The sequence below is a fragment of the Cryptomeria japonica genome, chromosome 9, assembly GCF_030272615.1.
Source record: "Cryptomeria japonica chromosome 9, Sugi_1.0, whole genome shotgun sequence".
Lineage (NCBI taxonomy): Eukaryota > Viridiplantae > Streptophyta > Pinopsida > Cupressales > Cupressaceae > Cryptomeria > Cryptomeria japonica.
This window is the reverse complement of record NC_081413.1, coordinates 15,850,976-15,864,541: the sequence shown is the minus strand read 5'-3', so window position 1 is coordinate 15,864,541 and position 13,566 is coordinate 15,850,976. Positions and strand designations below refer to the sequence as shown.

The 13,566-nt window shown below is 35.5% G+C and overlaps 1 protein-coding gene across 2 annotated transcripts in view; it reads left to right on the top strand.

Moving 5' to 3' along the window:
* The window catches only part of LOC131051152 (stress enhanced protein 1, chloroplastic), a 93,374-nt gene that overhangs the window by 61,650 nt on the left and 18,158 nt on the right, over positions 1–13,566 (top strand). The window contains exons 3-4 of one of the 2 annotated variants that reach the window (XM_057985536.2): positions 10,957–11,132; positions 11,367–11,433. In XM_057985536.2, coding sequence (XP_057841519.2) covers positions 10,957–11,132; positions 11,367–11,417 — 227 coding nt within the window. In that variant the 3' untranslated portion in view covers positions 11,418–11,433. The remainder of the gene's footprint in view (positions 1–10,956; positions 11,133–11,366; positions 11,434–13,566) is intronic. The other variant, XM_057985535.2, reaches the window with a different exon arrangement.

Sequence of the window (13,566 nt, the reverse complement as noted above, 5' to 3'; positions counted from 1 at the left end):
AATGGGATAGCATCTCGATGGATTTCATTACCGGGCTTCCCAAAGTGCAAGGGAAGGACTGCATCTTCGTCGTGGTCGACCGTTTGACCAAGTATGCCCCTTTTTTTGCCATCCCCACAGGATACCAAGTAGCTCAAGTGGCCAAGTTGTTCTTCCGTGAGGTGTTCCGTTTGCATGGTCTTCCGCAAAACATAGCGAGTGATAGGGACAACCGTTTTCTCAGCACCTTTTGGATGGAGTTGTTTCGGTTGGCAGGAACCAAGTTGTCGCCGAGCACGAGCTACCATCCGCAGATAGACGGATAGACGGAGATTGTGAACAAATGGCTGAAGGGTTGTCTAAGGAACTGTGTCTCAGCACAACAAAAGGCTTGGGTTTGTTGGTTACATTTGGGTGAACACTGTTACAACACCACCTATCACATGTCGATAGGCATGGCACCCTTCAAAGCATTGTATGGCTACGAACCTTCGTCATTTGTTGATTTGGTAGTGGGAGGCAGTCGTGCACCAAGGGCCAAAGACTGACTCCAAGAAAGTTTGGACATCTTGAGATCTGTCAAGGAAAACTTGCAGAAGGCTTAGAACCAGTAGAAGATGTATGTCGACCGACATCGTATTGAGCGGAATTTTGAGGTGGGCGATCTGGTTTACCTCAGACTTCAACCATACAGACAATCCTCCTTGAAGACAAGTGGTAAGGACAAGTTGAAGCCGCGTTTCTATGGACCCTACAGAGTGGTTCGGAGGGTGGGTGAAGTTGCCTACGAGTTGGAGCTTCTTGAGGGGAGTCAGATTCACAATGTTTTTCACGTGTCATGCCTCAAGAAGGCTGTCAGGCAGCGTGTCACAGTGTCCAAGGTTCTGTCACCCATCAACGAAGAAGGAAAACTAATCCTGGAACCAGCAGAGATCATCGATGTTAGAGAGAAGAGGTTGAGATCATGCACAATCAAGGAGTTCCTTGTGCGATGGAAGGGTTCTACCGATTGAGAACGCCACCTGGGAAGGCGAGCAAATTCTAGAGCATCCAAGCCTGCGATTGCTTGAGGACAAGCAATTCTTGGCTCGGGAGGACTATGATGTCCTCGATATAATTAAATAATACAATTAAAATACATCATTGTATGGCCCCAAATGTAATAATAAATCTTTCGGGCCCCCATTTATTTTATTAAGTTAAGCTTTTCTTTTGTTGTGTCGGCCCGATTGTAACCCTTCAGGAAGTTTCCCGGAGCCCATATTTATGGCCGAGTTAGTCATTGTTGAAGGCATGCGAATTTGGTATTTTTCTCTATTGTGCGAATTCATGTTGGAGTTTTGTTATCCGCCATTTCGGAGGTGAAAGACCCTCCCTATTTGGTACTCGCAGTTTTGGTGGGAGTAACTCCTCACCCTACTTTGCCCTGCTCTCAGTCCAGGATTGTTGTAATTTGAAATGCATTAATCTGACTATTCTCTGGCTTGTGTGAAGTCTTGAAATATAGATCTTTTTGTTCATCGTTTATCTAGCATCATACCTTATTGCAAGTTTCATCGATTCCATATACCACAATTTGGTTGAATAAACCACACGCTAAACGGCCTGGCTCGGGTGACAAGTCTCCACTACTGTACGATCCTCTCACTGTACAGTCTGCACTCTCACCATACGGTTCCCACACCGTACAACCCTCACCCTCACCGTACGGTCACACATTGTACGTTCCACACCCTCACCATACGTGTTGCACACCATACGTCCTACATTCCACTATACGAAACCACATCATCTTCCACTGTACAAACATAACCGTGCAATTACTGTTGACCGTACGACCCAGATTGACGAAGGGACATTACAACAGATTCCAAGATTGGGGGATGATGCAAAGAAAGAACAACAACATGACGGAGCCACACAAGGAGATGGATAAGTGATATGAATGAATGAGAGCATAGATTGTTTTCAAGACAGAGATAGGCTTCTTACTTCAGCCTTGCAAAGAACTTCCCTTTTGAAAAGCCAGTACTACCCCAAGCAAGAAGATAAGATTGAAGTTCGTTGGCCAAGGACACAAAGATCATTAAGGATGCAAGTTCCGGTTCCGGTTCGAGATGTCTTCACCAATCCTAAGTATCACATAGTGTCAAACATCTTGCAGTAGCATGAAGATTTTCAAAACAGAGGATGATGTAGTTAAAGTCGTGTCTTCGGACACAAATAATAGTTTCAATTGTGTATTTGTAATTTTGTTTTGACAAGGTACATGTAAAAACAAGTTTTGTAATTGCAAGTGTCACTTTCACTTGCACTTTTGTAAAATGTAATTACATGTAAGACAACTACAAGTTGAGTTAGATTAGGATTGTAGTTGGAATAAGTCATGGTGGTTGAGAGAATTTCTCAAGTTAGTTAGGATCCTCCCACGTTTTTCTCAAGGCTCCTCTCCTATAAATACTTGAGGGGGTCTATTGTTATGGATATCTTTTTGCAATGCAACAAAATTCTGCTAGTTTGTATGTGCACTCTAAGACTTTGAGCTTAGATGTAAATCAAATTGCTTTCAATAAAAGAGGCAAGTTATGTTGAGACTTTGTGCCAATTCAAGTTGTTATGTGACGACATTTTCTGGAGTTGATTGTGATTTTTGTTCTATTGTTCAAGAGGTATTTAAATTCAACCTTGTAGACTTTGAGCTGCTAATTGTATTTAGATTTATATGTTTGGTTTTCAGATTTGGTCTTGTAGACTTTGAGCTGCTTATTGTATTTGAAGCTAGTGTGGAAAGCTCAAGTGGGAAGATAGCTTATAGACTTTGTGTTGCTTCTAGTTTTAAAACTTGTGCATGTAAGGTGAAGTGCATCATGTAGTTAGACTTTGAGCTTCTACATACTGTGCTTGGTTAGCAGAAAATCATCTAAAAAGGTTGATAGGAGAATAGATAGTTGAAGATTGTGAGCTTTCTTTTTGTTTTCCTGTCTCGGGGAAGTGACGAAGGTCTTTGTGCTTTCATGGATACTTTGCTTCCCTTTATGTTCCAAAAATCCTACAAAAAAGTCTCATTTCTGTATTTGCTGTTATTTATTTCCAATTGCTATTACTTTTCTATGAAAAGAAAAGAGCCTAGTTTTTCTTGAAAGAAGAAGAAAGACTGCTGTCTCACCCATATTAGATTAGTTTAGTTTGTAGATAGGGGGAGCCTTCCCTAAATTAGGAGAGTATCATATTCGCACACTGTGGCGGAAACCACAATTTTGCACATCCCCTAGGTGTACAAAATTTTCAACCAACAATTCTAACCTCAACATCTCTGAATAATTATAGAGCACATGTAATTTATTTTTCTTTTAAACAAACAATAAGAATGCTGCTACAACTGCACTAGTAAACCCATGTATCTTTTCATTTAAATTATTCTTCTACAATTCTAATTCAAGAAAGAAAATAATAACGTACAAAGCCTATAGCATGACCTGGTAAAAGCTTGAGGAGATATTGAAGTCAACTTTCTGAGCAACTTCACTATTCCCGCGAATTCTACCAAGCTTCTACGGAGAGGTTGGAGCTACTTTTCCAACCTTTTCCCAGACTACTATTGCTGTTGAACTGTCTTCCGGATATGATAGTATTTTTGTAGAGCTTATAGCTCATTTTTTTTAATACAAATTGTCTTGAATATCTTTATCGTTTCCCCCAAAATAAACTATATATTCCATGATATGAGGTAGTTTCTACAATTTCGACCTAATTTCATGTGCATTCTAGTGAATTTCATTCCAAATGAGCATGCCAAAATTCACGCCCTTTTCTTGAGGGAGAAGCTAATAGTCATGCCAAAATGACTTCTCCTTTATAACCTTCTAGAAGAATCGACTATTAATATTTTGGCTTCATTTTCTTTTAATTTGAGTGAATTTCAAACCAAATGAGAGCATGTCGTGTTTTGTCTGGCCACTACAGATGCTTTTACTTATTAAGTTTTAATATATTTAATAAAGATAAGCCTTCAATAAAATTTAAGGTCATATATATGAATTTGTTAATAAATTTGGTGCTAATGAAAATTACATTAGACTTGCCCAAGAATCTTGCCACCCAATAAGAATTTATAAAAGACCATATCAAAAGATTGGTCAAAATATTTAATAACAATATTATACGATAAAAGGGTGTGAATTAATATTTATATTTATATACATATATATTATATGCATATCTCTCTATACAAGCACTTATATGTATGTATTCATTAATGTCCTGGATATATACATATACATACTTATATATGAGAGTATATGTATAAATATGTATATATATTAATATATACATGTATAAATTATATTAATGCATGAGCGATAAAAATGATTAAATTTGAGTCGTGAAACCCTACACTCCTATTCAGACCAAATTAGGGTTACCTGACACGACAGGTTGACGAAAGACATGGTCAACATGAGACAACCTAACTCAACTTACGGTTAGGGTTTCCAGATGGCATGAGCTTTCTTTAATTACCTCTCGACTTGATGATACTTCCCCTCCCTTCTCGGAGGATGACGAACTCCTGCACACACTTGGCCGATCAAAAAGTTAGTCTGAAATCTTGTCATGACTTTGACATTTCAAAAATATTATCAACAAATTTAAAATATCTTAAATGTCATCATGTTAAATATCAAAACATCAATTTAATAGTTGTGAGTCATCATTTCATTATACTGAGCACACATAACATCATTCAATTATAACATGAAACATCTAGGGCAGGATTAACATTTCGTAATTATAGCATAAAACAACTAGGACACATATAACATGGCGTAATGTAGCATAGAAACAAGTAGGGCACAAGTGGGATGTAACTGTTGTTTTTGTTTCTGAGTAATGCATTCTCAATGCTGGAAGTACACAACAGATTAGAAGTTGTAGCCTCTGCAGTTTATTGAGTTGGTACTCAATTCGAGTTTTGTGCTTTTGTCAACTGAAGTTGGTGCTTAGTTTGTATTCAGGGTTGTAGCCTCTTTTTGTTAATAGAAGAAATTTTTATGCCGTGGTTTTTTACTCGAAAGGGTTTTCCACAAGAAAATTTTGTGTTGTTGTTCTTGAGCTTTGCTTGCATTTCTACATCTTTGTTTCAGTTTGTTTCATGAGTCATTTGTTGGTTTTAAAAATTGCAATACTGATTCACCCTGCCCCCCCTCTCAGTATTGCTTGTGTGATCATTAGGTAGTACACCCTTGGGCACATGCTGTAGATTAAGCAAGGGCGATGAATCTTTTTGAAGCAAATAAAAAATTGTATAGGTCAATGATTGGGAGCCTACTATATGTGACAGCATCAAGCTTAAACATTGTGCAAGTAGTAGGCATGGTAGCACTTTTTCAAGTAACACCAAAATCTAATGTGCGAGCAATCAAAGATTTATTTAAATATCTAAAGGGCACTTTGTACTTTGGTTTATGGTATTTGAGAAGTGAAGATTTCACTCTAGTAGCATATATAGATGCATATTGGGCAAGACTTGTTGATGATAGGAAAAGTACAATTGGAGGAACATTCTTTCTTGGTAACATTCTAGTATTTTGCTCAAGCAAGAAATAAGCTTCTGTTTCTCTTTCTACAACAGAGGTAGATTATATAGCAGCAGTATCATGTTGCACACAAGTTTTTTGGTTGAAGCAGACATTGAAAGACATTGAGGTAAAATATGATCATCCAATTTCAATACTTTGTGACAACACTAATGTAATAAATGTTTCAAAGAATGTTGTTATGCAGTCTAGAACAAAGCATATTCCTATCAAGTATCACTTCTAGAGAATAGGTAGCAAAACAACATGTCAAGTTGGAGTACATTGCCACAAAAGAATAGATTGTGGATATATTCACAAAGCCCTTTCCAAAAGAGACTTTTAAAATATCTCAGGTAGAAATTGAGAGTAATATTTTTTCTCATCTAGTCACTTGAGTTCTTAAGGAGAAGCAAAAATTCAAGGGGAGCTAACCACTGTATCATCTTTAAGCTCAGTGGATTCTTTGGTTATATTCATCTAGAAGACAACTTAGAGATAAATCTATTGATGAATATTTTTCTGTGAGAGTAGTGGGCCTCCCTTTTCCATTGATGTCAAAGGCGTAGAATTACAAAAAGAGGGAGAATTCTGTGTTGCTTGTATTTATAGATTAACTCTTTGCAAGGTTGCCATCAACAACTAAGGGTGAGATTGTTGAAAATATTGTCATTGATGTCAGAAGAGAACAAATGTCACAATATTTTATTGAAGTTGAAAGAGAGTTAAATGGCTAGCCGACCCATGGAGTAAAATTTCGATTTAATGTAATAATTATTATCTAATTTATGCTGGCCAACCAATGTGTTTGGCACCCAAAATTGTTGGCGCCCATGTCTTGAGACAAGTCATGAGATGGGGGAAAGAAATGCAAGTAAAAAATGTGATATCATTCTATTACAAGCAAATTATTGAAGAAGGGTGTATGTGTGAGAAACGTACAAGCAAATTTTATGAAAGAGATTTAAATGCTCATCATCCACTGAAGAAGCAATATTCAAGAAGGCAAAAACCTTGTTTTTTTGAGGTTGGTGCTTCCCAATTGAAGAGATTGGTTTCTTTTGCTAAGTTGGTGCTCAGTAGTGGGGATTGGTGTCTCTAGTGGGTTGGTGCCTACAAAGATTTGTAAGAGAATTTTATTTTGTGGCTGGACTTGGACAGTACATCCAAGCAGTCTTTGTTTGTGGTTTTCTCTTGAAAGCATTTCCATGTAAATCTTGTGTTTCTTAATTGTTAGATCTTATGTGATTGCTTCAGTTTATTGTGGTTGTTAAATTTTAATAAGCAAAATATAATCTTATACTGATTCACTGCCTCTCTCATTATAAGTGTAATAACTAAAAGAATAACTTATACTGATTCACCGCCTGTCTTGTTATAAGTGTGTGCTCATCAGTTCTTAATGGGAATCCCTCGTGTCTCAGTAACATGGGTTTTGAAACAATTTTTAGTTGGAAATTATATCAGAGGTCTTTGGTATGATATTAAAAGTGATTTATGAATGCATGAGCATAAAAAAATTCAAGAAGCTATGTATAAAACTCATACAAGGAAAACATATCAATAAAAGTACCTTGCTTTTTTAGTACTTGGATACATAAAGGCACTATTGGAAATGCAGACAACTAGATCTCCACAACAAAGACAAAACAAATAAAAATAGCACATGGAAGGATGAAATTTGAACACTTGGAGCAAACAATCAAAAGAAATTAAACCTCTGTGAAGGCTTTGCCCAAGTAGACAGTGCTTCAACTTCAGTATCTGAGGAAACTATGACTGACAAGTCTAATATGATAGAGTCAGACCAACAACAACTAAATGATGCTCGAATCTCTTTCGTGACATCGACTGTGTTAATGTGATAGCGTCGGTTAGAATCCTTGTGGGTCGACATAAACAATTTAGATGTATCGATTTGCTTCCATTTATTAAAATGACGATTATGTGTTATCCGCCACCCCTTGGTTATAAGACGTGTTTATTAAGGCATGACCCATGCTTAACTAAAGGTATGTTAATTACATATAAATGAAGAGACGTGATAAGGAGTGGATGGTCTAAGGAAACGTGTTGGTTGGCGCCACCTTATGAATGGGTATATATAGAACCATTCTTCCTCTCCTTCAAAGGATCGAATGAATATTATAGCAGACCAACTCTCCTTGATCTTCAGCGATTCATCTCTTGCAGATCGAAGTGCATACATTCTACAGCAGTTCACATCATACACACAGCAGTTCATTGATATTTATCTTTAGCAGTTGGAGAATTAACCAAAGAAGACTGAGTCTTATAACAGATTGTAAATTCTCTATTGTGGATTGTTATCATTCATATATAGCTTCAAGAGTGAAGTCAATTCATTGTAAAGACATCTAATATATTAATAAATACAATAAGGAACATTATTGCTGGGTTTTTCACCTTCAAGAGGAAGGTTTTCCCAGGATAAATTCTGTGCATTTGTGTTTAATTTACTATCTATATATTCTGATCATTAAAATTTAACAAACTGGAATCTTTGATCCTCGAACCTTATATTGAAAAGAAAACAATTACAATCTTAATTGATAATGTAGAACACACAACTTTATTGGCACCACTTATAAATATGTTAAGTTTGCTATTGTACCCCAGTAATTACTATGATGTAATCAATGGTTGTGGATGGATCACCAAGATCTTGTGAAGGCGAATGCCGTAGAGTTAATTGTGATGCAAAATCTTGAAATATGGGAAAAACCTGTTTGCTTTATCTCTTATGGGGGTAGATATGTAGAATGGCTTTGTGAATTGGGCACCAATTAAACTAAATTTAGATCAAGAAGTTGTGAGTTTTTTTTACTTTTGAGGCAGGAAGCACATACTTTGTGGTCATTAGGGTCCACTAATGAAATTGGAATCCTCACATTGCATGGAGAAAATGATCCAAAAGGGGCACCTACTCTATAGCACAGTGTTATGATCTAGAAGCTACTTCTATTCACATAAACTAGCAATTGCATATTTGAAGGTGCAATGGTTATGCTGATAGGCAAATTTTAAGTTAAAGTAGTCAAACATTTATGCAATTCAATTAAGTATAACATGCAAATTGTGATTTATGTATGAGTAAAAAGGAAAGTGAAAAAGTGAAAATGTTTTGATATGTGAGACAAAGAAAAAGTTTCTTCTGCCATTTCATGTCACTTGAGTTAATCCAAACGTTTCTTCTGTTCTCTACACTCATTCTCTCCAACATTTCATGCCACTTGCCTTTTTTACTAGGGTTAAGATTAAATAAATGATTGAAAGAAAATTTTAGGCATTCTTCTCGTCTAAAGATTTCTTGTCTTTTTCTTATTCTTCAGTTTAGCTTAATTAGAATGTGTTTCATATGGGGCTGCACCATCTTCTAAGAGTAAAACTTCCCAGTATCTGCAAGTCAGAGAAAAGAGGAAGTATTACAAAAATCGTAGGAGATGTCAAACTCAATTGATTGTTACTGCCTAAAACACTTCGAGCTTTAGTCTCTGGCTTTTATGGCAATCTTTTAACTCCATAAAATAAAGTGTCATACACAAATAATTTTTTTTCATAAATAATGAGATGCTATAACTTAAATCATGCAATGAGGACTTACGAAGCTAACAATACCTAGCATAGTAAAGCAAGTGAAATTGAATCCTCTAAAGATATATAAGCTAATACCTGCATTAATTAATCAATCAATTAATTAACAGATAAATAAGTGAATCTTTAACAATACTTAAATCATTCAATGAGGACTTACGAAGCTAACAATACCTATCATAGTAAAGCAAGTGAAATTGAATCCTCTAAAGATATATAAGCTAATACCTGCATTAATTAATCAATCATTTAACAGATAATTAATTAAAGATATATAAGCTAATACTTTGCTTAAGCATAGTGATACACAATTATCATATGATGATGACAGCAAACTTATTATAAATTTACTTGTTGAACTGTGCTGATATATATTCTGTTAAATAACAATCCCAAATAAATCATTGAACTGGAATAACTGACAGTGCTACAACCCACAACCAACTTGTCATGATATGTGAATTTTAAATATGCAGGCTAGGCTGTCTAACTCTTAAAACAACATATTTTTCTAGAGGTTGACATTAATTTGGATTAACCAATTCTTGACAGAGTTCACAAAACATAAACTATACTGTAATGACCCTAAAATTAGGACTAGAAAATTGATGCAGGTACCTTTATCCAAAACATAGTGTAATATTGTTATCTCTGCTCAGGTAACCATCTAATTCTTCTCTTTTTTTGTTTTTTGATTGAATTTGAAATCCGAACTTCTGGCTTTCAAATAAAAATTAAAAGAAACTTTTTGAGAAGGTATGAATGGAAAGTCCAGTTAAATAACTTCCAAGGGTGGTACAGTGCCCGTAGGCTACCCCCACACATTTGTGATACAACCATTCAATGGCTTTCAAGAAATTCTTTTTCCTTGAAGACTTAACAATCTTCCTAGAACTTAGACTTTAATGTAGGGTGGTAGGTGATTGTAAATTTGTAAACATCAAGGAGAAATTATTTCTAACTCCTTATGACACCCAAGAGCTTTGTAATTCCCTCAATTCTTTGTGACTCCCTATGATGCTATGTGACTGCCTTATTTACTTTTTGTAACTCCTTATGATAACCTAAAATGGATTGTGGAAACTTGATATCATTAATACCTAAAATGGTTTGTAACTCTCCGCAACACCTAAGAAACTTTGTAACTCTTTTAGTTAGTATTTGTATGGAACTCCCTAAGATAAGATCGCTACTAACTCCTCCATTATAACCTCTAAGAAGAGGTCCTGTAGAATTCATATGACATTCTCAAGACAGATGAATGGCCTTATTCTATGAGTTACAAATTTGATTACACATTTTAATAAACAAATAAAAGATTCACATTATGAGTAATCATCCCTGTTACAAGTTAGGATCATATCACTTTCCTGCTGTAATTAGAATTTTTGATAGCTTCCTGAAATTTGACTTGATGCATATTGAAGTGAGGCATTTGTGGAAAAAACATTTTGGATCATACTCCATGATTGGACATCAAGATGAGGAAAATAGAGAGATCATGGTGACCAAACATAAAGTATGATCCAAAATGTTGATGCAAACTAAACTGTTTGTGTTTTCTGGAAGTGTCTCAATTATTATTGTGGACTTTGAAAACCTCATGACTTTTATTCTTGTACATCTGTCATTTATAGCAGGTCAACATCTTGTTGGTACCATCCATTGAATTCAGTTTTGTACTTTTAAACCAAAATATTTTATATTTATCATATAGCATAATAGCACCATTCATCTTCTGCTCCCAGACACACATGGAAAGTATGGACTGACATTGTTTTATCTACAGTAAATTTTCGAGCTTCAGGCCTAAGGGTATGGAAGCATACAAGTTTTTCAGCAGTGCGATGTGAGCAGAGCACTGACAAGGGAAACGATTTGAGCGTATGGTTGGGCCGCATCGCAATGCTTAGTTTTGCTGCGGCTATTACAGTGGAGATAACTACGGGAAAGGGCCTTTTACAGGTGTGAGAGTATTGTGCAATTGCTTCTACAGCCATTTTCTCACAGTGTCTTCTTAGGTGAAGGTTGACACTCAGTGGGAGGCTATTTGTGCTGCATATTTGATTCTAAGGAAAACTTGAAATTGATACATAAAACTCACTAGGAAAAATAATTGCTTATCAGTTTGCAACTTTGATATGCAATACATTATTTTTTTTAATTGCATTTTTATCTCTCTGTGGGGAATGACATCAGATTCCTGCATTGAGTAAGATTGGAAGCATTTACTGGATTGCTGACTTCTAGCCCCTAGAGACTCGTGGTTTGTATTCTGCAATGAGTTTGTGATGTTCTTTACAGAACATGGGACCAGTGTAAATCTGAGATTTTAATACTTTCTTTTTAATAAGCATTTTAAAATCACTGCAAAATAAGCAATGATGTGCACTCTGCTAACTGACCCATGGCCATCTCTTGCCGTTCTTTTTTGATGATTGTACATGCTTTTTTCTTCTATTATGAATTACTCGTTGGTAATCACAATATTCATTGTTGGACTTACAAGCCATGTGCATGGACTTTACGACTAAGACACCAAGAACATCTCATACAACTTTGCATACCTGCAATTCTTCAAGGATGGTGAAGGGTATATATATTGAAAAATGGAATAAAATAAAAAACACAAAATTTATAGCTTTTTATTTGTGTAATAAGCATCATTAAACTTCTAAACATCTACATTTTAATCATGACACCCATAGCATTGAACATTGAACAAATGAAAATTGAGTTTGATAATGCCAAAAACAAATATGAAATTTCAAATATCTATTCGCTATATTATCATGAAAACAACTGTTAACATGATTCTAAGGTCCTGTGTGACGAAATGGACATCCAAAAATTTGACAGTTGTATCAGAGTAATGAAAAAAGTTTGAATTTTTTCCCTTTTTTATTGTTTTTTCCAAGTTGTTTACTTCCCTCAAATGTTCATGTTCTGAAAATCTGAAAGAAGGGGAATGTTACAAGATGATCCCCTGATACTCTAGCAAAATCCAACGAGTAAATATGAGCATCTCCTGCAATCACAAACAGGAGGGATGGAGGATAGCCTTGCCTAATAGGTTTCATACTAATCCTTGTGAAGATTTGCAAAAACAGAAACTTAATTGATTTGTGTAAGGAGCCAAAGCCCAAACTATCCTGCATATGAATGAAATCCTATTCAATCATTTTAGAAGCCTTGTCAAAATTAAATTTTAAAAAGTGGGCTTTTGCCTTTTTCATTTGCCTTGTGGACCTATCCAAGGTCTTGGTTGTAGTTCTTATGATATACAGGACAAATCTAGCTTTAGTGAAACTGATTTACTCCTTGCTGCAATTGCATATTGTGGACCAATGGTAGTTTTATACAGAAGGACTTATATGTCGTCTGAATTTGTTCTTATCTGCTTGTATTTGAGAAAGATTGCTTGGAAGTCAAAGCACCCTATAGGGCCATTTCTAGTATAACGTAGGAATACACTTGGTATGCATAGGCACTTATTGCATATGTTAATGATGTAATAACACCATATTATCTATGTCTAGAAAATTTTAAATAACTTACAATTAAGTTAAAGTTTACAACCAGCTTGTAACTTCCCCAATAACGAACATAAATCACACCCATTAAAATGTGTGCCATTCAATTCTCTCAAACTCCATGCATTCATTACTACACGTTAAATACTTGTCAGCTTGTGGATAGTTTCTAGGAATTAGTTGAAGTGGTTGTTGATGGTTGTGTTTCATTTGGCAATCACTGAGTACTTTAAAAATGATTCTTGTAATTAGGGAAGATAGTTTGATTTTGTACATGGTTTTCTTTGTTATACATTTCATTGTACAAGCACTACCTAGGAATAAAGTAATCACCATTCATCTACAATCAAATGGCTAAGAACAACCTTTTAGGAGTTTAGGCTTGTTTGAGATGACAATGAGATCGTTGCAGAAATATACAATCTTAGACAAGGAAATTATGAGCAGTTAAGAGCACACAATTGCAATCATAAGGAACTATTTGGAAAATTGGACAAAGAACTCATAGATGGACTCAAGAAACAATGGCTCATTAAGGGACTCATACCATCATTATAGATGAAAAGGAAGGTTGTGCCACCATTGTTTACCACTAGGATGTTAGTTTAGATTACGGAACTAAACAAAATACAACAAGTACATGAACAGTTCAACAGATAACATTTAGAGATTAATCACAAAACATGTAAGCATAATTGGAATTCACGATATTTGGCCGAATAATATATCTTCATTTCATCATCAAAACTGGATACAACAATCATAATCATGTCCTTGTTCCCGTTACAACATAGTATATGTACTACCTGACGGTTGGCAGAGATACCAACCGTCGCCAACTGCCAACCAACTCCTACGGGAACATT